Genomic DNA, 26,154 nt, shown 5'->3' on the forward strand with positions numbered 1-26,154 from the left:
TTTTTTAGGGGTAGGAGGATAAATATAATTGTTTCTCTCATCAGTTTATTTTCACCTCAGGTTCACTTTAAGGACCATTGTGTTTTCAAAAAGTGTTCGCAAGCGGTGTAATGGTTTTGAATCAATAATGTTTTGCAACCTACAGGTCATCGTGCGGAGCCTACCTTCTTCAGACACAAGCAGGGATGGAAAAAAAGACAAGCCAGCACTCAAGACAAAAATTTGCCCCCGCCACCCTCACAAATGTGCCTAGTTTCCTAACAGTAACCAAACCTGGGCTGATAACAACCTGTCCCTTCAAGTGTCAATCATTCCTCCATCAGCTGGATAGTACCAGTGATCAATTCTGCCCAGGACTGCTGCCCACTGCCCAGTAGACTAAAATGTCTTATTCAAGCAGAATGGAAAATATTAGTCATAAAGGAATTCGCTGATGTTCACATGATTTCGATCGACACAAATACGATTTTTGGTTTCAGAGCATGAAGGCACAACATGGTAAGGATTGATTAGCGAAGAAGAATTGCCAGGATCGTGCTTGTAGCATGTGGACCACTAGATGATTTACTTTCGATCAATCACACTGTTTTCAATCACCCAATAAAGTCATTGGTTAATCTCTTGATGGAAAATCAAGCAATGTATGGCACAGTTAGATTTTAGCTGAAATCTTTATTATTATTATTATTTTTTAATCAAGCCTTTACTCAGGAATGTATTAAGCCACATAAATGCAAACATTTGCAACGTCAAATTTTACAACCATCAACAGTGACTGGAGTTAATGCAAACTAATAACTATGTGATACTGCTCATAGACAAATATTCAGCATAGTATTATGATAGATATCTTAGGAACATATAAAATTATTGCTATATATCAGGCTTTCTCAACCAGAGTTCCCTGGAACCCCAGGGTTTCTTGAGTACTCTACAGGGGTTCCTTGGCATTTTCCCCCCATTGACTATCATTCATAAAGCATTCCCGCATGCGGAAATGCGTAATACCGCTGACTTTACCGAGCACTGAGCAAGTTGTGTATTCATAAAGCCTCTTTCCGTATGTGGAGCTGACATTCCCGTGCAGAGTGACAACGTACCGCCTTGTGCGGTGTTGATACGTGTTGATACGCAGGTATCTAGAAAAAGTATCAAAATGTTCATTAATAAACATTTCCGCATAACGGTATGCGGACGGGGATTACCGATCCCCTGGATGTAGCGGGAAGTTTGCGGAGTCCTTGTAAGTGAATGGGACGGACCTCCCACACATCAGCAGAGAGAACACCGCATGGAGGGACTCGGCCAGCTTTTCTGTTTCCGCATGCCTACCGCCCGCCTACCGACACCATTCTCCAGAAAACCTCCGCACTGCTACCGCACCAGGCACAATGTTTATGAATGAACACCCAGAAGGCTAAACTACCGACGGCGGTATTCTCCCTCACGGGTTCTCCTTACCGCCAGCAAGTTTATGAATGATAGCCAATGTGGGGGAAGTATAATAGAGCACGCTATAATAGGTGGTACTGTAACAAGAAGCACTACATTGGGGGCTCAGGAGACATTATAATGAGTGGCAGTGTAATAGGGGGTAGTGAAATAAACAGCCACACATACTTTTAAAGACCATGCCTCCTGCAAAATAAATGCAGGGGGTTCCTCGAGATCAATAAATTACTTGCTGGGGTTCCTTGAGATCCAAAAGTTATTTGCAGGGTTCCTCCAGGGTAAAAAGGTTGAGAAATCTAGACTAGGACATGATGCAGTCATAGACTCTAGATGAGGATGGGGAAAAAAACACCATAGTAACAAGCATCCAATACACGAGTATGCTATACCTATTGTACATCAGCAATCATCTTCAGCATGCACACCTATGGGGATTTGTATGTATGATGCAAGAAAGTGCTGCTGACGGCCAATTTTTTGGAAGCAGCGTATTGATTTCACACCTGAATTTGCTTGTTGGGAATCACTTCAAATTGGTCCTAGTGGAAACAAGCCCTCACTCCACTGGGTATTGTAGTTTATCTGCTACGCTGAAGAGAACATGGATTGTGTAGACTGAGGCCCCTTTTACATTTGCATTGCAAGTGTGCATTGCGTTGCCCTGTTATACTGCAGGGTAATGCAATGTCAATGCAAGTGTGCGCTGGAAGCTTCGTAAGCGCAGCCGAGCCAACACAAAGTCTGTAGTGCCTTACCGCATTTATTTCGTGGAAATGCAGTGGTGCCACAAATCATTGGAGTTAATGGGCGATGGAGGTATTTAATAGACGGGAGCGTGGTGGGTCAAGAAGTGTATGTGCGGATCGATGGGATTCTCAGTGATACACTTCCTGAGTGCGTCACTGAGCAGGGGCCGGAGCTATGCATATGAACCTGTAGGCCACTCTACCGCAGGGTCATATCTTTGTCACTTTTTGTGTTGCAGTGGGATGCGGCAGGAGCATCGTATCCCCACTGCAACGCAAAAAATAAGTGTAAAACAGCCCTTAAGGTTTCCTACTGGAACTGCTGTGATGTGTTGTTCATTCCATATCCTTCTTTGGACTGTAACTCTGGGACTTGCAGTTCATCTGCGGGGCTGAAGAGAACATGTATTGTTTTTCATCCAGTGGCATCCTACAGTGGAAGCACAACCCTACCTACACTTTTGGGGCATGTAGTTACCTTATATACTCGTGTATAAACCTAATTTTTCAGCACAAAAAATGTACTGAAAAGTTACCCCCTTGGCTTATATGCGAGTCATTAAAGCAGAACGGATGTTGGCGCAGGTTTTGTTACTGGCATTGGTGCGTAAAAATCGTGCACTAGTAAACCATGCATGCTTTTGCTAGCTGGCTCCCTGCTGTGTCCGTGCCCTCCATCCCCTGCAACATGGTGTGCAGAGGGCGCTGCTCAAGACTACCTATTCCCCCCGGCTTGTGGAGCAGAGCCTGCAAGCAACGTGTCATCAGTGCAATAATTGGGTGTTCTTCCTGAATGGCAATCTCTGTGTCTTATATTTATGACGCCATCTAGTGGCATCTTGAGACACAGCTGTATCATCCTTGGGGCACATCTGGCTATGGAGAGGGGGCTGACTTGTACTGAGGGCACATCTGGCTACCGTGAAGTGGGCTATACTGGGGAGGGGGCTTATATATGAGTCAATCACTTTTTCTTGGTTTCTGAGGGAAAAGTAGATACCTTGTGTTATACACGTGTCGGCTTATATGCGAGTATATACGGTAATTCACAGTGTTGCTGGGATTTGTAGTTCATTTGCTGTTGGATTATGTGGTAACTAGCAAGTTTTCTCACTATTTTATGGCCAGATCCGTGTGTAGTGTATGCAGTTTTTAATATTATTGTTATTATTTATTGTTATTGGATTTGGCTACATCTGCCAATGTGTGCTTTCTGTCTTAAAGAGAACCTGTACTGAGTAAAAATATTTAAAATAAACACATGAGGTAACTTCAAATGAACATTACATAGTTACCTTGCCATCAGTTCCTCTGAGAAGCTCACCATTTTCTTCTGACAATAATCCCTTCCAGTTCTGACAATATTTTGTCAGATCTGAAATATATCAGTTGCCGTCAGTAAAATATCAGTTGCTGTCAGTTATAGCTGAGAGAAAAACTGATGTAGCTGGTAATGTCCATGTTTCCCTATGGCTCAAGTGGGCGATGTTACAGTTTAACTGTGTGCTGACCAGAAAGCTGTAATGGCCATTTTCAAAATGGAGGACAGAAAATTCCGTTGATCACAGTGAACAAATAGGACACGGGACAGGAGAAAAACACTGAGGAGCAGATTACATAGAAGGTAAGTATGACTTGTGTATGCTTTTTTTGACATTTAAGTTTCACTTCCGGTTTTCCTTTAAGCCTGGTATGCACATCCAATCTTGATTGGCCAATTTTACCACTTCCATGGAGTATAATGTCCAACATGTTTACAGGTGAATACAGTACTATGATTCTGTAGGTGAGCTCTCATACTACATGGAAGTGGTAAAACTGGCCAACAAAGAACGGATGTGTGTACATACACTTCCCCCTGAATTGTCACACATACTGTACATTCAGTAACCTTGATTGCACACATCATGTACACACACACAATACACGCTCACCATGCATGCACACACATACACAATATAAATATTAAACTGAAATTTGTAAGAAGTTGGAGAGCAGCATGGAACGCATCAGAAAAATTATTCTCGCTCAATCCTGCCTGGTAGACACCAGAGAACAAAAGCCATTGAAGGACCATCGACTGGACAGGCTATTAAACATGTTATCCAATCAAATCTGTTTTGCGTTTATAATCAGCCACAAGTGATTCATGTGTGATTCATAGATAGGTCAGGTCTGCTTGTCTAGAGCATCTTGAATGTTGACAATCATTTCTTAGGCTTACCTTTGCATGTAAATTTGTTGGGATGGTGGTGCCAAATTATTGGATCGAATGTCATAAAAATCATAAAAGAGTTCAACTGGAAAAAGTTTTTTATTCAAAGCACAGATAGACAACACATTTCACAGGCACTAGCCCACTTCCTCAGATTAATACACAGTGCCTTGGAATAATGTGCATTAGAGTATGGGCGCTTCTGGCCTAAGCCAGTACTCCTATCTATACGCCTCTCTAGGTGAAATGAGTAGATAGGTCAGATCTGCTTGTCTAGCCACTCTTGGATGTTGACAATCATTTCTTTGGCTTATCTTTGCATGTAAAAACGGACTAACGGTACTTATACTTCAAATACAGTATATAATAATACTTTCAGGTTAGATGAAATATTAATTACTTAGCTAAGATCTACTTACACTGCTAGTTGCTACCTACTTAATGAGCATTAATGTGGAGGATGAGCGATGGTCACTTACCTCTCCTGGCATGACCTTAAAGTTAGTAAATGAAAGAAAACAGAAAAGAAGGAAAATGAATAAACAATGAAATGGGATGAGTTTTTATAAAACCTCAAAAAGTAGAGTTAGTAAATGAGAGAAAACATAAGAGAAGAAAAATGAATAAACAATGAAATGGGATGAGTTACTGAAATGGCTAGATGCAGGCAGCTAACACTGCTATCTAGATCGGGAATAGTTCAGCAAGGAAACCTGATTGAAAAGATGCCATCTTCTGCCTACTAAGAAGATAAGTGGTTAGCAGTCATGCCTTGCTGCACTAGAGTCCCAAGTTTACGTCCCAGACGGGACACTATCTGCATGGAGTTCACATGTTCATATGTTGTGCCTGTGATTGCCTGGGTTTTCTCTAGACCAGGTGTTCTCAAACCACAGCACTCTGGTGTGCCTCGAGCACCTCCTAGGGGTGCCTCAGCATTCTCCCCCATCCTTCGTGTGTTGCCATCAGATACTGCAACCGCACATTGATACACTATAGGTGGGTCAGTGACCACTTGGAGGGAGGATGCTGCCTAATGGGGTCACTGAATACTTGAAGGGGGAATGTGGCCTAATGAGCATCACTAGCTACTTGGAGGGTGGGTGCTATTTAGTTAAGAGGGGGGGGGGGGGGGGTTTGTCACTGATTACTTGGAGTGGTGATGATGACTGATAAGCATCTATAGCTACTTGGAGGGGGTGCTGCCTAATAAGTCATAACAGCATGTCGTAGCTTTAGAGGAGCTCACAAGCTAGAGTTCTTAGCATAGTCATAGTGGCATGTATGGGGCCAGTGTTAGGAGGAAAGATCATCAACATACCAGAATTGTTTTGGGATAGTTTTAGGTCATATTTATGAAGCTTTATTAAAGATTCAAAGGCATTCACAAATGTTCCATCAGCACTGTGTTCACTAGACATAGAGCATGGATAGCAAGGGAAACGATACTTTGAAAATTTAGTAATTTACCATAGTAACAAAGCGAACAAGTTGGACTTTTTGTTTTATTATACAGTGTTCAGCATATGCTGCCGCTAATTAGCTGTTCATGTTGAAAAAAAAAGGCTAAATGTGTAGAAGAAGCAAGCTGCCAGGTGAAACATAAGTGTATATGTGAAAAAACCTTGCCAAAGCAAATATCTCACACACTACCGAATAAGTGAAGTACCAGGGAAACAAAATCACACACTTGCGTCCAGAAGGACATTACCCTATAGGTACAAATGGTAAAAATTATAATTTTACTGTATCACGAAAAGTTTTTAAAATGAGAGGTATTCGGTTTCAGAATCCCTCACTGTGTAGCCTTCAGATATGTATCTGTTGTCAGAGTGTGGGGGTCTTTGCTGATCCCCCTTATCCCATAGCAAAAAGTCTCATGGGAAGGTGTAGCTATCCCACACTGCTATGACCACTGACCACACAGTGTGTCTGTGTCGTTCGGGGACAGTGGAGATAACCTGATCAAGGATATAGCTGATCTGGTTCAACCACCAACTATCAAGTCCCCTCACACACTGACCCAATGACGGGTGGGTATATACAAACATAAAGTGCTAAGTGCTGTACATAGACTTTAACATGTGCATGTTTCACCAAAAGGCTTCATCAGAAAGCGTGCTGTACATATATTACATAGCCTACACCAATTATTTACATATATTACAAAATACCCCCCATCATCATATAAGCCCCAGTCAGAGCTGAAGTGCCCTGTCAGGCAAAGCCATATATATAGATAAGGAGGGAAATAGGGGAGGCGTTATAGTGGGTGTGATGAGGTGTGTCACATTTTACCTATTATTAGCATAATACAGTTTCCAGGGCTGGTGCCCTGTCCATATATCTTACCTCATTGAGGTCTTAGTGTGTCCGTGTTAAGGGATGGGAACCATCATTAGGATAGCATGATAACTCCCCCTCAAGTCCGTGGGCTTGGCCATCTCTCTGTGACCCACGTTAGGGGGAGGGGGCCTGCAGGATGCTGTTCGCCGGTAGGTTGCAGCCAAAACTTCAAACCCTGGGCGAATCTAACGGTCAGCTAATGGTGCAGACAGCGCTGTAGCGGTGACGTCACTTCCGCCCACATGCGCGTCTGCTTCCTGTCCTGCGCTGATCTGGGACGCATCTTGCGTTCCAGGTCTCCCTCTAGAGGCATTAGGTTCCTCCTCTGTCCCGACTGCATCACTATTAAAGAAACGCCCCCTCCATTAAAGGGGACGTAGATCTCTGTTTATGGTTGCGTAGCAACCTCTCAAATATATAAACATTCGCGCATATCAATGGTGCATATACTCTTAGGCTCGCATAGTCCTCCATCTGGACCCTTCACCTAGCCCACTGTTGTGCACTTATATACGTAGGTGTCCCTCATATGCATCTGTCAGTGTAGGTGCAACGTGGATAATGCGCAGATGTAAATTTGTATCTGTATTTGCTCGTATAGAGTGTGATCACAACCCCTATGCAGTAAAACAAACACGCACGTATTTTGTGTATGACATGCAAGGATCCGACCACAATGCATGGGATAATTCACAGATGCAAACACATCAAGGGGTATTTGTGCGTTTCCATCTGTCACTCGCTTGAATATTTGTCACTGACTGTCCCAAAGCTGTGAGGCATGTCAGGACCCAACACTGCAGAAAATCTCCCCAAAGAATCTAAGGGAGTCTCACGTTCAGATGAATCACATCTGTCAAAGAGTCTCATACCCCTCTGGGTAATATCATGATGAAGGGGTTTTTTTTTAGAGTCAGTATATGCGATGGCACTGCCCTCCTAGAGTAGGTCTCAGCTAGATCAAAATGTAAAAAGAGGGGAAGATAGGTATGGGGAAGGTGGGTGAAGGGGGCGGGAGGAGGGGGAGACACTACAATCTTGCCCCATCATCCATAGATGGCCCAAGATTTTACAGTATAAAACAGGACGCTAAATCTTGGTGGCAAAGACTGAATCCTAGCTATTTATAGAAAACATGCCAGATTAAAATCCTCATTAAGACCCCCCGGGGCTATGGTATCCAATCTATAGATCCACTGCGATTCTATCTGGGTGAGCTTGCGATCAAAATCGCCTCCTCTAGGATTTCTTCTCCAACTCTGAATCCCCCAAAAAGAAATGTTAAACCTATCCGATCCATGTATTCCATTCATATGTTTGGCTATAGATGTTTCTCGCCTGTGTTTGATGTCTCCCACGTGTTCAAGGATACGATCCTTAAATTGTCTCGTGGTTTTCCCCAAAGCAAATATCTCTATAATATTTTGAGTACACCCACGGGAACCTGATCCCATGTTATCTATAAAGAAAGGGTAGCCCAGCTGCTTGTACTGCTTCATGCACCAGGGAGCCAACTAATCCACACCCGTACAAAAACAACTAGTCCACTGCGCTCAAACCAAAGAGAACCATCCAACACTATTCATATGCACATCCAAAAGAGTGCTGCTCTTGTCTTACTTTTGGGGAGTAAGTGATAGAACTGTAGAAAACAGAAAATGAAAAAGAGAACAAGGAGCGCTCTCTAGTGCATTAAAGTTTTTAATATGCCTCTTCTCAAAGCAAAAGAATAAAACGTACAATGTTCACTTAAAATCAGCGCATATCACACTATATAGTGTACATCACCGCTCCTTCAGATGTTTACACCGCCATGCGCGTCTCCTCACTGTGGCCAATAGTGCGGGGAACCGTCAGAATTCCAGCGCCTATTGCGTTATGACGCAATAGGCGCAGGGCACTGAGGGCAGCTGCCGAGACTCCACCGCTTTCCCTATCCCCGCCGGCGCTGGAATTCTGACGGTTCCCCGCACTATTGGCCACAGTGAGGAGACGCGCATGGCGGTGTAAACATCTGAAGGAGCGGTGATGTACACTATATAGTGTGATATGCGCTGATTTTAAGTGAACATTGTACGTTTTATTCTTTTGCTTTGAGAAGAGGCATATTAAAAACTTTAATGCACTAGAGAGCGCTCCTTGTTCTCTTTTTCATTTTCTGTAATCCACACCCGTATCCACCAAGAGTGTAAGAATGCACTGCAAAGGACAGAAATGATCGGGTCTCCACATGGATTTTTTAGCAATCATAGCTTTCTTTATTTAAAGTCTTATCTGTGCTAAGGGACTGGTCTTGGTTACTCAGTTTCTCTCCTATTGCTAACTTGTAAATAAAATGCTTTTTTACACCACCAGTAAGCAAACTAATACTCAAAATAATTGTTACAGTACTTTTTCACCTACTTGTTGGTACCTTTTCCATTGCAAGGTTCTAGAAAGTTAATTTAAATTGAAGATGAGAAAATATCCCCTAGGAGAAAACGTCAATTGCATATGGGCCATGGAGTGATATATGGCCAGCTTGAGTCTTTGGATCTGATTTAGGGCCCTTTTCCACTTGCAGTCGCTAGCGTTCACGCTGAACGCTAGCGATTGCTGAATCGCAATTACCGGCGATTCCCCGACGTTCGCGGCCGCGATTTTGCTATGCTATGCACTGCATAGCAAAATCGCGGCAAAAGTCGCTCCGCGGCGCGATCGCGATCAAGTAAAAAACGAATCGCGGTAGTGGAAACTACCTACCGCGATTCCTATGTTACAAAGCAAACCGTAGCGATTTTAAAATCACTAGCGGTTTGCGGTTTTGCAATTAAGCAGTCGCAAACGCTGTAGTGGAAAAGGGCCCTTACTAATGCCAAGAAAATGAGTAATCTTTGATGGAAATCTTCCTTTTGCTATTTTCAAAAACAGTGTTATTATACATGGCCATGTGAACAGGGTTTTAGAAACTATGTGCTAGACACTGTTATCTCATGATATGATGCCTATGTTCTTGGATTTTATTTGGAAGGTGTTTATATGGAAGGTATTTCTCTACCCACTGCTGCAGGGTCTTAAAAAGGTTAATAGGCCATTTTGATGGAAAAGTGATGGAAAAGTTAATCTGTTCCAAAGTGATTAAACCATATTTTGTCAGTTCCTGCACATTTATTATTTTTAATGGCAGCACTTGCTTATAATTGTTTATTTAAATGACTCTTTGCTTATTAAAGCAACAGCATGTGTGACATTTTGAAATCATTAAGTATTAAGTATTTTATCCCAGCTTAAATCAAGCAGAAAATTAATTTCTCAAATATTGTTGTCCAACTTGTATGTATTGCTGCGGAGCAATGAGAATGTCCTTGTTCCAGGCCACTGCGCGCATGTACACGCACGCACGCACACGCAGGTAAGTATGTGAATAAAAACTGCCTGCTGGGCATCAGGTTAGTTTATCAGATCCCAATTATTTAAATAAATCCTCTCTACAGTCGTAACTTGTACTGCCGTGCTGCCTTGCGACCTTTCCAGCCAGCGTACTAAAACCTTGTACTGCATACGCGTACGAATATGTACGCTGCGGTTGAGTTGGACGCAGGGTGAGCCGAATGGTGTAAAATACTGTAGAACATGGAGGGAGGGGCCAGAACTCAGAATTACTCATGTGAATTACTCATGCACGAGGAACGCTCTATAGCACCAGTACTATAGCAGTGCCCAAGTCCGGCACTAGGCGGCTGGCGTCGGGCACTAAAGGCACCTGCTTTGCTGTATACACACTAGATTAAACTCAGGTGAGGTGGCCGATAATGACCACTTCTGCAGAGTATCTACTTTCTGTACAGCAGCCACCGGCACTCGTCAGGGGCTCGGCCAACGATCAGCTTTGTGGATCGATTTGGGCATTGTCATACCGAGGGCATTGTTATCCCCACCCCCACCTACTGTCGCGTGATACTCCTTATGCGTCGCTGCATCAGCCCTCCGCGTAACAACAGAACCTCCAGGTTAGTAACACATCTGTACAGCTTTCGGACGTGCGCTGTCATCCGAGGGATCGAGTCCCAATCCTTCCCCGCCAACATGTCTCCTAAGTGTGTACCAAGCATCAAGCAAACCAGAGACAAGAGGGGGGGGGGCACATGCAGTCGCACTGTGCATGACTGACTGACCCCGACTGGCCAAACTTCTACCGGGATCAGGAGAAGGCGGAGGAAGATGCGGTGGAAGCGATCGATGCGTAGGGGGCTGGAGGAAGCCCCAAGTATTTATAAATCTTTAATGTGTGTTTGTCTCTGGTACACTTTAAAGTGGACATGAACACTTGCAATGGACAGAGGGAAAACATAGAAATGCACCCTGTATGTATTTAGGGAATTTAGCCTGTCTAATTCCCCCTCATCTGTGACAAGTTGTAATTTGATCCCTTAGCTGTGTCAGCTCACTGCCACGACAGAGAGCTCATTTGTAAACACAGGATGTTAACAACATATCGGCTTCTATGAAAGCAGGGAGTAGACAAACTGCAGATTTATTGCAGGATTTGTATCAGCTGTAACAAAGAATGTTTTTCTTTAAAGGTTATTATGCTGTTTCTTATCGTTTAGAGCTGAGATGAAGTTCTGAGTTCAGGTCTGCTTTAAGATAAGAATATACAGTAGGATCTCAGTGATTCAGCCTTCAGGGAAATTGGGAGATGCGGATAAATTTAGTTCCTAGTTGGATGACAGGTACTATAAAAGGAAATTTTAAAATTAACTAAAAACTGATACTTACCTCGGAAGGGGGAAGCCTCTGGATCCTAGTGGGGCTTCCTCCAGACCTCAGAGCTTCCCAACAACAATAACAAATCACTGGCTTGCCTGCACACTCGTGACTTTCCCTTCGGGTTCCGGCAGAAAAAGTCAAGCCTGAGCAGGTCTGTGACTCAGTCCTGACTCAGACAGGAAGTGACTACAGTGTGACCCTCACTGATAAGAAATTCCCCTTTTTACCTCTTTCTTGCTCTCAGAAGCCATTTTCTGCTAGGAAAGCGTTTTATAGTTGGAATTTCTTATCAGTAAGGGTCACACTGTAGTCACTTCCTGTCTGAGTCAGGACTGAGTCAGCCACTTACATACCCGATATTTAACTCTTTCAGGCAGAGAAAGAAAAAAAGGAACACAGCATAGTTATGTGTGTGCTAGGCACTGTACATACACATGTCTATCTCATTATGTCACATGTCAGTTCAGGTATCCGTTAAGTCAGCCAAATAGATCATAAGGGATGCCAGGTAACTGTTTATTATTATTACTATTATTATTATTATTATTATTAGTATTGTTTGAAAGGAAATAAATATGGCAGCCTCCATATTCTTCTCACTTCTGTTGCCCTTTAATTCCTTTTGTCACCTAAGGTGAAAAATAAGAGTGAGGGCTGGTTCACACTTGGGCACTTTGGTAGCGTTTTGCTGATCGCTGGGGATCAGCAAAACACTGCTGCTAATTTATCCCTATGGATACATTCTCACTGCAGCATTTGCGGTTTGAATCATTTGCAAACGCACTGAATGCAGCACTTTGGGGGGCAATTGCGATGTGATTCTCATTCTACTTAACGGAAATCACAATAGCAAATCATGGTAAAGATGCAAAATTTTGAGCCGCAAATTTGCAATCGCGATTTGCGCTTCAAATGTGAACCAGCCCTCACAGTACTTAGCTCCTATAATATGTATGCATGTGTCTTTGTTTCTCTACTGAAATACTGAGCTTCATTGCATTGTTACAGCATGTGAATGGACAGACAGTCAAAGTGTAGCCTTGCCTCTTTTATTGCCTTGGTTTCTGGGAATCAGATTGCAGTAAATCACATGAATCCCAGCCAGAACCATTAGGACTCATTACATATAATTACTGACCCACTATTCCGTTGTTGGGCATTCTGTGGACCCCTGTAACAGCTAGCGGAAACTCTGACTTGCTCAGAAACAGAATTTGCATTGGCAATGACTTGCTCTTTTCCCGTGTGACCTCAGCCTGTCAGTCAACGGCTTTAGTTATTTCAAAACGTAAACGATAATTTAGAAATAATTTTAAGATACGGGGGGAGGGTAACTGACTGTATGATGACTAACAGGAGACGTGTCAGCAGCAGTAATGTATTACTCTGTAATCAACCAATACATTTATTTGCCTCATTATGTCTGTAATATATCTGTAAAGTGTGCTGACATTCTGATATCAGTTTTGCAATAGTGATTTTTCTCAATCACACAGATGGCCATTATCAAATCCATTCTGCTTCCTAAAGCCTAACCTCTGACCTCACAGAACACACCTTCTTGATGCCTAACGCTACTCCCTCTAAACATAAAATTCTTCCAGATGCCTTCCGATTCTCTGCCTAAACGTAAACTTCTTTTAACACCTAATCCTAATAACATCTCTAATGTACAGTTCTTCCTAAAGCCATGTACACACATATGACTGATGTCGCCTGTCAAGCATTGGAATCTGATCCCTGGGCTGATGCTGTACAGATGCAAAGTCAGCTGTATATCTGACGACCCGCTCTGTTGCTATACGGGGTGGCAGAGGGCCAATAGAAAGGCATGTGCGTGACATGCGGGTGGGTGAGCAGCATGCCAGGGGTGTAACTAGAAATCACTGGGCCCGACCCAAATGGACACACGTTGGCTCTGAGATTTCCCAGCAATACATTTGATCGATTTCAGCTCAAAATCAGTTGAATCGTCGATTGGGTATGCTTGTTGCGGCACCGATTTTCATCCAATTCAATAAAATTATTGAAAATTATAGAATCGGATGGTCAATCAAGCTAGACAGAAGGCCAGCATTAGCTTTTAAGATATTTACCTTTGGTTGCCTTCCTTGAGAGGTGTTAAATTTGGGCACCGGCACATAGCATTGTATAGCCGAGCACCAGTTATTGAGTAAATTGATTGAATAGGGCCCAGGCATGTGGCTATTCTATAGCCGAGAGCCTGTTGCTATAGAGTAGATTAGGGCTTTACCAACTCCAGTCCTCAAGGGCCATATCCATGCCAGTGTTTAGGATGGACAGAGTAATGGAGAACTTTGTTCTACCAGATGAACCACACCTTTCCTGATCCAGACCCATCAATTAATTTTAGCTGTGCCAAAAATGTATGAGGAATGGATCTCAGTCCTCGAGGACTGGATTTTAACTACACTGGAATAGGGGAACGCCAACCCCCAATTCTTTCACTGTATCCAGGAGTGCTGCTAAGGTTTTATGGCCACAAACAGTGCATCATTTGTGGCCCTCAAGTTTAGATAGGTAGCCAAAGATGAACCTCCCCTTTACCTAGTATAGGTAGTATACCTTCAGTATAGGGACCAAGGTGTCCCCAGTACAGATAGCCACACCCAGTAAAGGTAGCCAAGGTGTTCCACCAGTATAGATAGCCACGCCCGGTATAGGTAGCCAAAGGTGCTGCCCCAGTATCAATGGCCACACCCAGTATAGGTAGCCAAAGGTGCCGCCCCAGTATAGATGGCCACACCCAGTATAAGTAGCCAGGGTGTTCCCCCAGTATAGATAGCCACACCCAGTATAGGTTAAAGGTATGTCCCCCTTCCCATATAGAGTTTTGATGTCAGTGGGGGTATGTAGTTTCCTGCTGTCTCCCCATCTCTAGACTCACAGAGAAGCATATTAGAGAGACGGAGAGGGGAGGACAGTACATAGTAACTGCGCAGTAGAGATGGCCCTGCTCAGGAGAACTCATGGAGAAGCATGTGATCAGTTTGATCAGCTGATAGATTTGTAAGGTTCTGATTTGCTGGTCCTGATCATGTGGTAAACCAGCAAGTCATCACAGCAAATCTGGACCTTACAAATCTATCAGCTGATCAAACTGATCACATGCTTCTCCCTGAGTTCTCCTAATCATCAGGGCCATCCCAACTGCGCTGTACACTTCAAATGCAGGAAGTGAGCAATCTGTATCTGAAGTGTACTCCGTGGGGACTGCACCACTCTTCCTTTTGTTCACATTGATGCTGAACTGAAGTCTGTGTGTGTGTGATGGGGAGACAGTGGCAGCCATATATGTCACAGACAGGGCGGACCTGGAAGCATAGGAGGCGCCTGCTGTGAGTGAGGCCCCAAGTGGCTGCTTGGTTCGCCTGGTGTAACGATTTGTGTCAGCAAAGAACATAATTCTGATTATTAGGTGATCTGCAGTATCACCTATAATGCAGATATATACCTGATTATATGGTGATCTGCAGAATCACCTATAATACTGGTATATAAGAAACTGATGTGACAACAAAACGCAATAAGTGATTGGTGCAACAGTAGTACTGGTAGCTTTGGCAATACCTCACCAGAGGAGTTGGTCGGTACTAACAGTACAGTGCCCCTCACCAGAGTCAAGGGCCCTCTGGTGAGAGTAGAGTAGTCAGACAGATCGGGTACGGCGACAGACAGACAGATACGGTACAAAATCAGGAGGCAGAGACAGTAAGGTATAAGCAAGCAGAGTCGGCAGAAAGATCAGATGGGCAGAGGTACAGAGTCACTGAGCAGAAGAGTAGTCAGAACGAGCCAGAGTCATGCACAGATAATAACACAGTAATGAATAATATTATAGCTATTAAACAATTCCTATCTTGTGTGAAATCCTCCCGGATCAAAGCATACCGGGAACTATCTAAGGGTCTGAGCGCTAACACTGAGTATGCGCAACAGCAGACAAGTTGCAAATGATTCAGCTAGGCTTATGAAGCAGAAGAGACCCCTCTGGCACGCCCCCTCCTATCAGCCAATGAGGAGCGGCTAGCGTCTCCTCTGACGTCAGCCGACTGGCCGGTCAGCTGACGCGCCTCCTCCCCGCATAAAGGTCCTGTCTGTGCACATGCGACAAAGCATCCCTGTGTGCAACTGACAGACCCGTCCTCGGCATGCTAGACGCCTGAGGCACGGATACATTGCTAAACAGGGAGCTGGAGGCAGCTGCGGTGGTAGCGCTGTTCACCGCAGCTGCCTCTCCAACGTTTGTTACACCTGGGACTAGCAGTACCCCTGACTGTATCTGATAGCCAGTTCTCTGATATACAATAGCCCAAATGTAACACCTGGCACCACCTAGTCACAAGCTTACATTGACACTTTGTCGTTGCCCATTTCAACAGCAGAAAGTGGCGCCAACCACTTCTGTTATCAGAGACATCATAATTGACACAGCTGAGAAACAATGGTGCTGATCAGTGAACTGCATTACTGTGACACAAAGACAACCTACTACTGTCTGCAGCTGCCTCCCTTCTTCCTAACACATCAATACCAATAGTATGCTTTGTGTGGCCTCCACATCAATATATTATTAACGTGATGAAAAAGATAAGGGTGACTCCATGCCACAATGAAGCGATGAACATATGTGTTTCGCTAACATCAATTCTTAATGAACACAGATGATTCAAATCAGTTCTCCCTAGAAGTCGTATTAATGGGGATTGTATTGTTGAATTATTTAAAGCATGACACCGGCCTGTCTCCATACATTTGCAGTGGATCCCCATCACTAAGCCAAGCGCTAGAGTGTGACAGTGACAATGGCAGCTCTCGGCAACACGTATCTCCTCCTAGCGCATTTCCATTGTCAACTCTATACAGATGTGAGATCACACAGAAAAAGTATTACTGCAATCTTGTCATATACTGGAGCAATGGAGACCAGACAGGATTAAAAAATGCATGCCAATTTTATTGCAGTTTGGCGAATATGGCCCTTAATATCAGTCAATCTAAAAAGAAAAAAAAAACAGCCGATTTTTATTTTGTGTATTTACAGTATATATCACTGACATCAACTACATAGCTGCACAGAATATATAGTCCTGTTACTAGCTGTCCCTCAGAGGAGCTCACAATCCAATCTAATCCCTACCACAGTCATATGGACATCGTAGTCTAGAGCCAATTTTAGAAGAAACCAATTAACTTTTTTGGGGTGAGGAGGAATCCAGAGTGCTCAGAGGAAACCCACCCAAACATATAAACTCCATGCAGAAAGTGCCCAGGCGGGAATTCAAACCCTCAGAGCCTGTGGGCCTATCTTGCAAGGGTCATTAAAACAAGTATGGGCATAATAATAATCTTAACACCCATAACAAGTCTAGATACAAAACACCTAATATGAAAGATGGACCTCTCCCAATATATGCTGGCGATGCGAAGGGGGCCCCGGAGATCTGCTACATATAGCCTTTTCCTGCCCTCAGCTGGCTGGATTCTGGAGAGATGTACACAGGATTACTCAGCAAATCTCAGGACTTACAATCCCCTTCAACCCAGAAACTTTCCTATTACACTGTTCAACTATCTCTCCTGCACAATATAAAAAATCCATACTACCACATCTGATCACCACAGCCAGAGCCACCATCCCTGCACTCTGGAAAACCAAAACAACCCCTACCTTAAAACAATGGTTCCTAAGGGTCGAGAGAACTAAAGAACTGGAGGAACTGGTCCTAACTGCGAATGATCAAGCTGATAAGATCTCTAAGATATGGGCATGTTGGTATGACTACACTGACTCTGATAAATACAAGACTATTATGTCAAAATAGGCAACAAGTGATCCTGGGAATGCCCACTTTCCCTCCTCTCACCCCCCACGGGACCTCTCTCTTTCCTTCTTCCTACTTACACAGCTCTTTTACCTCTTTTCTCTCTCCCCATACCTCAACACATCCTCTGAAAAACTATATTATAGCCCCCTCTGGCTACCCGTCTTCACCAAAATAATGATAATACACACCTAAGTAGGTACAACGCCCTCTTAAACACCCACGAGAATTAACAAGAACTGGGTAACTCCAGAGGAATAGAACAGCCTATCACAACAGCAAATCGCAGCAGCGAAACTTAACCTAATGTTAAAATACTATATACTAACACTGTGATTACTGTTAAAAAGCTATCCTATGTATGTTGTTTGACTGTAATTCACTTATTATACTTGTACTTGATGTAATCGCTACAAAATCTTTTCAATAAAAATATATTGGAACAGAAAGATGGACCTCTTTATCACAGGCATGAAGTAGTAGTTGGGGCCTCCTTTCAGCTCTGGGCCCCCCTGGAGTCACAGGGGCTGCTCCTTTGTAGTTACACCCCTGGTAGATGGAGGAGAGCATGATGGCTGGCAGAGGCTGAATGCAGGAGAGGTAGTTGCACCAGTCCCCACCCCCAACTGTATGTATGATGGGGGTAGGTAATAGGGATGCTCATTCGGATTCCGCGGAAATGCAATTTCCGAAATTCCGACCGGAAATTGCATTTCTGCATCGGAATGCGGAAATTGGTAATGCAAGTGCGGTAGGCGGATTTCTGCCGGAAATCGTGGGAAATTTCCACCGGAAATTTCTGCCGACTTTAACATCGATTTTCTCAAAAACTCTAAGGTATTTTTGAAACCTTTTTTTTGCATCTTGTTCACAAGATTCAGTTTAATAAACCCTGAAAATTGTGTGGTGTTTTTAGGACTTACGGGGGCTTTGCTATTAACCGCTAAAGTCGGCGGATTTTTACTGTAATGTAAAATGCAGAAAATCTGCATCTGCCTATTTTCTGCATTTTACATTACAGTAAAAATCCGCCAACTTTAGTGGTTAATAGCAAAGCCCCCGTAAGTCATAGAAACACCAAATTTTAAGGGTTTATTAAGCAGAATCTTGTGAACAAGATACAAACAAAAGTTTTCAAAAAGACCTTATAGTTTTTGAGAAAATTGATGTTAAAGTCGGGCGGAATTTCCACAATTTGCGGTGGACATTCTGCATTGGAATGCGAAAATTGGTAGCGGAAAGCGGAATCGGTAATTGGCAATGGCGGAATGCGGATTTACCACGGAATCGGAAATTGGCATTTCGACCATCCATAGTAGGGAAAGGGGGGGGGGGGGGTAAGAGCAGGAACAGCCAGGGCAATCAATATGGCAGCAAGATTGGTGTTAGTGGATCACAGGCTTGCATGGCACTTTGCGGCTCGGTCACTTTGGTGCAGGGTGAGCTGAATGACTGCTCATCCTGCTGCCAGTGAAATTCTGGGAAGCGTTCAATACTATTCCCCCTCCGAGTCATACCCACCAGGTTTAGGAAAAATTGCGCTCCACAGATAGTAAATCCTAGTTAGGGGATCGCAGCAATAATAAGAGTCACCTTTTAATCTCACACCTATTGCATAAACACCAATAAAACTGCGCTTCAGAGTCCTTATATTCAGCAGATACGGACCACCCTATAAAAGCAAATAAAATACGCGTATAGTGCAAAGTATTGTTTTGATAAAATCACAATCAGCTCCCTGTGTTGCAGTCCAGGGGGACGTGCCACCACCATAGAGGGATCAGGATTTCTCCCCTCTTGTGCATGCACTCACCGGAAAGCTACTTGTCATTTAGCATATCATGAGTGCTGGCTGCGGAACACAGGGGAACACGTCCACACTTGGCTTGCCTCCTCTCGCAGCGTCAGCGTGTACACCGGCTCCGCCCACTATGTGCGTATTTTTTTTGCTTTTATAGGGTGGTCCGTATCTGCTGGATATAAGGACTCTGAAGCGCGGTTTTATTGGTGTTTGTGCCTCCGAGTCATAGCAACTCGGAGGGAGAAGTAGTTCGGGATCCGGCAATATTGAATTACCCGTGTGCGGGTCGCAGACTACAGCACTGCTGTTATAGCCGTGCCAAACTCAGGCACTACGCGTTTCTCGGCATGTGCCGAGAAGCCCGTCCTCGGAGTACAGGCCCCACCTTGGTTTATAGTCTTAGCTTTTAACCTGTTTTACCTGTTGAAATGGAGAGCTCTCTTTATATTCAAATCGGTTTATATTCAAGTATAAACAGTAAATAATACGTCTTTGCCCTTTCACTCCTACAAGTTCCTTCAATAACCCTCCAGGAGAGCTGCCTGTGCTGGGCTTGTGATTAATGTCCTCTCTCGGCTTATACTTCCTTTGAAACTATAAAGCTGTAACAATTTAATGTGACAATCTCCCCTCCAGGACAAATGGATATTCATTGATTCTCAGCACACAGGCGCTCAGGTCTGACCTGCTTAAACATTGTTGGGTCTTATCTTTTCTGGTGGAAATTTATATGAATATTAGACATTCCCTTACTTGGTAGTTTGCTCAGTTCATTCATAAATTTATCCTTCATGTCCGAGAAGACGTTCTGCTTGCTCGAGATGTCCGTGCCATTCTGATGGGTCTCTGGCAAGACTGTCGACCGTTCTGTCTGCTCGGACGCAAAATCGGCAGACCTACGCCCCTGGTTCATTGTGGAGCTGCAAAGCAGTAAAAAAACCGCCATTAAATGGATGAAAAACATGTTTGTTATGTAGTTACAGTGAGACCGACGCATGAAAACAAGACAAAGCAGAAAAAGGAAAGTATTGATGAATATAGATTTCCGTTGCCATTCCTCTTTGTTCAGCAGCAAGTAAAAACAAACAATTTAAAGTCGAATAAAAGCTTCTCAACAAACTAGCACAACAAATAGACATTCCTTACAATCGCGCTGCCCTTTTCACACTGGTGCGGTTTGATTTTATCCCAAGCGCAAAAGTAGTTTGTGCAGCATTTTTCCTGCTTTTGCATTCAGGTTAAATCAATAAGATCAGAAGAAAATTGCCTAGCGAAACACAATGCTAAGGGATTTTGTGCAATCTTCCATTGTAAAGGACCACGCCAGCGAAAAAGTTAGCAGTTAAAATCTGACAGAACCGACAGTTTTTGGACTTGTCAATCTCCTCATGGGGGATTCTCAAGGTTTATGTTCAAAAGTAGTTCCTCAACAACAGTTTAACTGCCAAAATAGTAATATACCAGCCAACCTTCCTACTCACTTGCACACTATTTTGTCAGTTAGACTTAGCAACTACCCATTGAAGAAATACTTTTAAAGGGCCTGTCTCCACTAGTAAATTTTTCTGTGCGTCAGTTTTTCTGCATGAGTTGTCTGAAAGTTTTGCATTGCTGTCAATAGTTTTTCTGGGTGTGAAAAATGAATCCAAGTGTGAAGTAGCCCATTGATTAACTACCTAAAGACGCCATCACGCCAATTGAACGCGGTGGCTCCCCCAGGACCGCGTAACGCTAATTGGCGTTAAGTCCTGGGGGCGTGGTTTGCAGGGGAGCACGTGCGGCGCTGCACGCGCATCCCCGCTTGAATGAAGCAGCTCAGCTCCGTCATCAGTCTCCCAGTGGCGATCGCCGCTAGGAGACTGTTAGACGGCGAAACCATCTATTTACATTGTACAGTGTTGCGATCTAAGGCAGCGCTGTACTGGGGACAGCCGTGTCACTTGGCTGTCCTCTCGGCAGGCAGAGAGTGATCGGCTCTCATAGGCTAATGCCTATGAGAGACCCTATCGCTGTGATTGGCTGGCGGGGGGAAGGAAGGAGGGGATTAACAAAGATAAAAGTAAAAATAGCAAAATTGATTAAACCCCCCCCCCCCCCTCCCAATCACATAAATTAAAAAAACAAGGCAGCAGTGATCAGAGCCCACCAACAGAAAGCTCTGTTGGTTGACAGAAAAGGGGGGGAGGGTGGAATCACTTGTGTGCTGAGTTGTATGGCCTTAAAGGGGAACTTCAGCCTAAACAAACATACTGTTATTAAGTTACATTAGTTATGTTAATTAGAATAGATATGTAATATAATCTTTTACCCACCCTTTTTTAAAAGAACAGGCAAATGTTTGTGATTCATGGGGGCTGCCATCTTTGTCATGGGGGCAGCCATCTTTTTGGTTGAAAGGAGGTGACAGGGAGCATGAAACACAGTCCCAACTGTCCTGTGTCCTGATAACTCCTCCCAGCTGCACACACTAGGCTTCAAATGTCAAATTCAAAATGTAAAAAAAAAAATTGCACCAAAACAGCAGAATAAGAACAACATCATCAGAAATCCCATCATGCTTTGCACAGCATAAGGGGAAAACTGCCCGGGCAGTTTTCTTCTGTGCAGCTAAAAATGAGACTTGTATAAGAGAAACAAAGTTCTGATGCTGTGAAACTGTTAAAGAAACACCAGGCCTTTTCAGTGCTGCTGAGTCGATTTTTAGTCTGGAGGTTCACTTTAAAGCTGCAGTGGCCTGAATTGTAGAAAATAGCCTGGTCACTAGGGGGGTGTAAGCCTATGGTCTTGAAGTGGTTAACATTGGTTGCAGTTTTCCTGTGCAGAAAATGCACAGAAATACTGACGAGTGGAGACAGGCACTAAAACAAAGAAAACCCCTCATCAGGAGATGGACTAGTCCAAATCCTGTTTGTTCTGTCACATTTTACCTGCTTTCTTTTTTTTGCTAGAGTGTTCCTTTAACATACCCATCCTTTTTTTTTCTTATGACAGAAGTCACGATTATTATTTTGTATTTATATAGCGCCGACATCTTCCGTAGCGCTGTACAGAGTATATTGTCTTGTCACTTAACTGTTCCTCAAGTATCCAGGGATGGTTTTAGCAACAATGGGGCCCCAGGGCAAAATAAACCTGGGGGGCCCCAACAGATACCCTGGAGCAAAAATCAGCATTAAGGGACCTTTTTTGCAGCTGGTAAAGTCAGGGTGTGAAGCCCCAATCGGTCGGAGCTCCACATTCTGGCTATGCCAGCCTGCATGGGGGACAAGGGGTTACAAAGTTTCAGGAGGGGGGACCCCACATAACTTTTTTTTAAAAAAATTTCACACTCTCAACATAAAGAAAAAATTTTGGAAAATAGGAAAAAATGCCAGGGATCTTCATACAGCCATATTGCGGCTGTATAGCGATCCCTGGCCAAAGCGCTGCGGCTGCGGTGGGGTTTCCAGGAGGTTCATACGTACTGTGTATAGACCCCCTGGAAACCCCGTCAGGAAATTCATTGCTCTTTCTTTTGATACATGTACAATTGCACTACCATTAGGTTTGCTACTAAAAGTGACATTTACCGCATTTAAAAGTATACTTTTTTCCTTAGAAAATTTAAAATCGATTTTCTCAAAAACTATAAGAAAAAATAGTTTTTCCTCTTGTAGCCTGGGGCAATTGCCTCCTTAGCCTCTATGGTAGCGCCGGCCCTGCAAGTATCAAGCATCCTTTCCGCCCAGGTATTTGGCCTTCATGCTGGAGTTTTGACTGCAACTCTTCTGCATCCTTAGGGCCAGTCATATATCCATGTTGGTTAACACTAGGCAGCTTGCACCGTGCACATGCACCCTCGTATTAGCGGATGCAAGCTTTGATTGGTTAGGACAGGGCTGTCCAACTCCAGTCCCAAGGGCCAGAGCCATGCCAGTGTTTAGGATGGGCTGAAAAATGGACAAAGGTGTTCTGCCTTATACACCACACCCTTCCTGACTTAGTCCCATCAATTACTTTGAGCTGTGCTAATAATGTGTGAGGACCTCGGCTCTCAATGACTGGAATTGGACAGCCCTGGGTTAGAAGGAACAGAAGAGTTACAGTCAAAGCTCTGTGATGACAGACACGCCTCTGTGAATGTGGGAGACCATACTGTGGCACGTAAGGCATGCAGGACAGTGATGTACTAGTCAGCACTAGCCTTGTTATCTGATCTACATTTATTTCCCACTTTGGGGTGCTAGAATTGTTATGAAGTTGGTAAAGGAAACCTGAAAGGAAAAAAGTGCACTAAATGGGTACTTACCTCAGTAGATAATTCCAGAGGTTTCCCCCTGCCCCCTCGCCTCCACTGATCCAGCGCTGGAACCCTGAAACCCCCTCTACAAGCGCCTTGTTGAGGAGTATGTGTGGCTGCACTGCCGTCCATGAATGTGCATAGCTGCAGTGCGCAGGACTACTCAGGCCTGCGCAGTAGCACGGAGCTGCTTGCGCTCGGCTGGAAAAAGCAAAGCCCTGGTGGCTCCATGCTACTGCGCAGGCACAAGGTGTACTGTGCCTGCAGAGTGCGGCAGCTCTCTTTGAGCTTGATGGATGAACGATGGATGAGCGGTAAATATACCACCCACATACACCGCGGTTTAATATTACCGCGCGCACCCAGCACGCGGTCCTGTTAGTGTAGCAGCGTGTGCTCGTAACTACCACATGATGCGCTCAAAGCGTGACCGCGGTGCTCTAGTAGCATGGCCGCTAGTATGGTAATTATGTAATGCACTTCGAGTGCATCACCTGGCAGTTACGAGCGCATGCTACACTGACAGGACCCCGTACTGGGTGCTCGCTGTAATATTAATCTGCACTGTGTGTGTGTGCGGTGTATTTACTGCTAGCTCATGCATCAAGGCCAATTTGTCCCAGCATCCAGCGGTGGTCTGGAAGAGGATGTGGGAAGCCTCTGGAGGAAGTAAGTATCTTATTTTTTCTTCATTACACTAATCTTACAGGTTTGCTTTAAAATCAAGTTGGTTGGAAAGTTTTAGGTCTAATAGTAATTATATTAGGACAAGCATGCTTTACAAATTGTTGTCACAAACAAGCTCTCTGAAATAATGTTGTCACAGAGTTACATATTATATTTCAACAGTCCCTCAATACACATTTTGTTGTAGAATAACACTACTGTTTTGCAGTTAGCTGTCACTCCTCAGAAACGTGTCATCCCACAGGTACCCTGAATAATCTGCTCTACAGGTACACACTCCGGAGAGCCATGCTTGTGACAGCCATTGACGTGATTGGAGATCTCGAAGCAGCATCTGTGTGGCCATGACTTCTGGGTACTGGCACAGACAATGCTGCCTCATCACAAGTCATCATCTCCCTGGCAACCCTCCCTCCCATTCATTATCCAGATGCGGCTCACTACAAGAGACTCCCCTGTGGAACTGGTAACTGCTATTTACACATCAAAACATGGCTGCCAGACACGATCACCTCAGAGATGGCAAGATAATAGATTTATTATAGGATATCTGCTTTTGGTCTGAACAAAAACACAAATATGTGTAGAAAGAAAACAACAACAGGGCGAGGCAGTGAACAAAGCCAGGGTGCATTTCTCTTTTATGTGGCATATTTCCCCACAGTTGCTTGTTTCACTGGATTGTAAGCATTACAGAGCAGCCTGCCCCTTTCCTCTTCCTTTGTAAATCGGCAGCAGTCACAGGAAGACCCCTACAGCAGCATTCAGCATGACTGCTCATCACATGTGCAGCCCACAGCCAAGGGAGGTCTAGAGCATACTCCAGGCAAGTCAGCTGCCATGTTTAAAGAGGAACTGTAGTGAAAATGACATAATAAATAAAATTGATTATTTTTTTTTACACAATATTTATAGATTACTGTACATACTCACGTATAAGCCTAATTTTTCAGCATAAAAATTGTGCTGAGAAGTTACCCATTCTGCTTATATACGAGTTAGTGGAGCAGAACAGATGGTGAAGCAGGTTTTTAGAGGAGCATAAGGATCTTGCACTAGTGATCCTGCTCTTGCCAGCTGGCTCCCTGCTGTCTGTGCCCCCCCATCTTCTGCAACATGGTGTGCAGAGTGCGCTGCTCAAGGCTACCTGTGCCCCTGGCTTGTGGAGCGGAGCATGCAAGCAACGTGTCAGCGGTACAATGATTAGGGATTCTTCCTGTGTGGCAATCACTGTGTCTCATATCTATGATGCCATCTAGTGGCTTATTGAGACACAGCTGTCTGATCCTGGGGCACATCTGGCTATGGGGAGGGGGGCTGACTTGTACTGGGGGAACATCTGGCTAATGTGGAGGGGGCTGTATTGGGGAAGGGGCTTATACATGAGTCAATCACTTTTTCTTGGTTTCTGAGGGAAAAGTGGGTACCTCGGCTTATACATGGATCGGCTTAAATGCGAGTACTTTTGGTATTCAGCCTGTGTTGGCAGATTGTAAAATATTTCCTCTGCCTGATTTACATTCTGAAATGCATTACTGGTGGTAACATCTTTAGTTCTGCTGTGTGATCTGTGCGGAATGTTCATTACTGAGAGTTCTATACACAGAGGGAGATACTGCTTGCTTGGCAGTTGGAAAATGACACTATTTCCCACAAGGCAACGAGGTTCACAGACAGCAAACTGTCAGGACCATGGTGTATATGGTATTCAGCCAATGTTTGCCCATTGTAAAATCTTTCCTCTCCCTGATTTACGTTCTGAAATTTATCCCTGGAGGTGACATCTTTAGTTCTGCCAGGTGATCTGTATGGAATGTTCGTTACTGAGAGTTCTATGCAGAGAGAGAGATATTGCTTGCTTGGCAGTTTTAAAAAGATGCTATTTCCCACAAAGCAACAAGGTTCACAGACAGCAAACTGTCAGGACCATGGTCATGACATCATGCTGTGACGGGTTTTACCACAATATCTGTCACACAGACCACCTTGATCTATTCAAGAAAATGTAAAGATATATAGGGGAAAGGGGGTAT

General features: G+C 44.0%; 1 protein-coding gene across 8 annotated transcripts in view; it reads right to left on the reverse strand.

Moving 5' to 3' along the window:
* The window catches only part of LOC137522827 (synaptotagmin-1-like), a 304,083-nt gene that overhangs the window by 75,393 nt on the left and 202,536 nt on the right, over window positions 1–26,154 (reverse strand). For 5 of the 8 annotated variants that reach the window (XM_068242935.1, XM_068242939.1, XM_068242938.1 and 2 more), the window contains exons 2-3: window positions 19,909–20,075; window positions 4,893–4,907 (exon numbers count right to left, since the gene is read on the reverse strand). In XM_068242935.1, coding sequence (XP_068099036.1) covers window positions 4,893–4,907; window positions 19,909–20,068 — 175 coding nt within the window. In that variant the 5' untranslated portion in view covers window positions 20,069–20,075. Of the gene's footprint in view, window positions 1–4,892; window positions 4,908–19,908; window positions 20,076–24,369; window positions 24,493–26,154 lie in introns of those variants that run through there. The other 3 variants (XM_068242932.1, XM_068242936.1, XM_068242933.1) reach the window with 3 other exon arrangements.

This window comes from Hyperolius riggenbachi, chromosome 6 (genome assembly GCF_040937935.1).
Source record: "Hyperolius riggenbachi isolate aHypRig1 chromosome 6, aHypRig1.pri, whole genome shotgun sequence".
In the NCBI taxonomy this organism is placed as follows: domain Eukaryota; kingdom Metazoa; phylum Chordata; class Amphibia; order Anura; family Hyperoliidae; genus Hyperolius; species Hyperolius riggenbachi.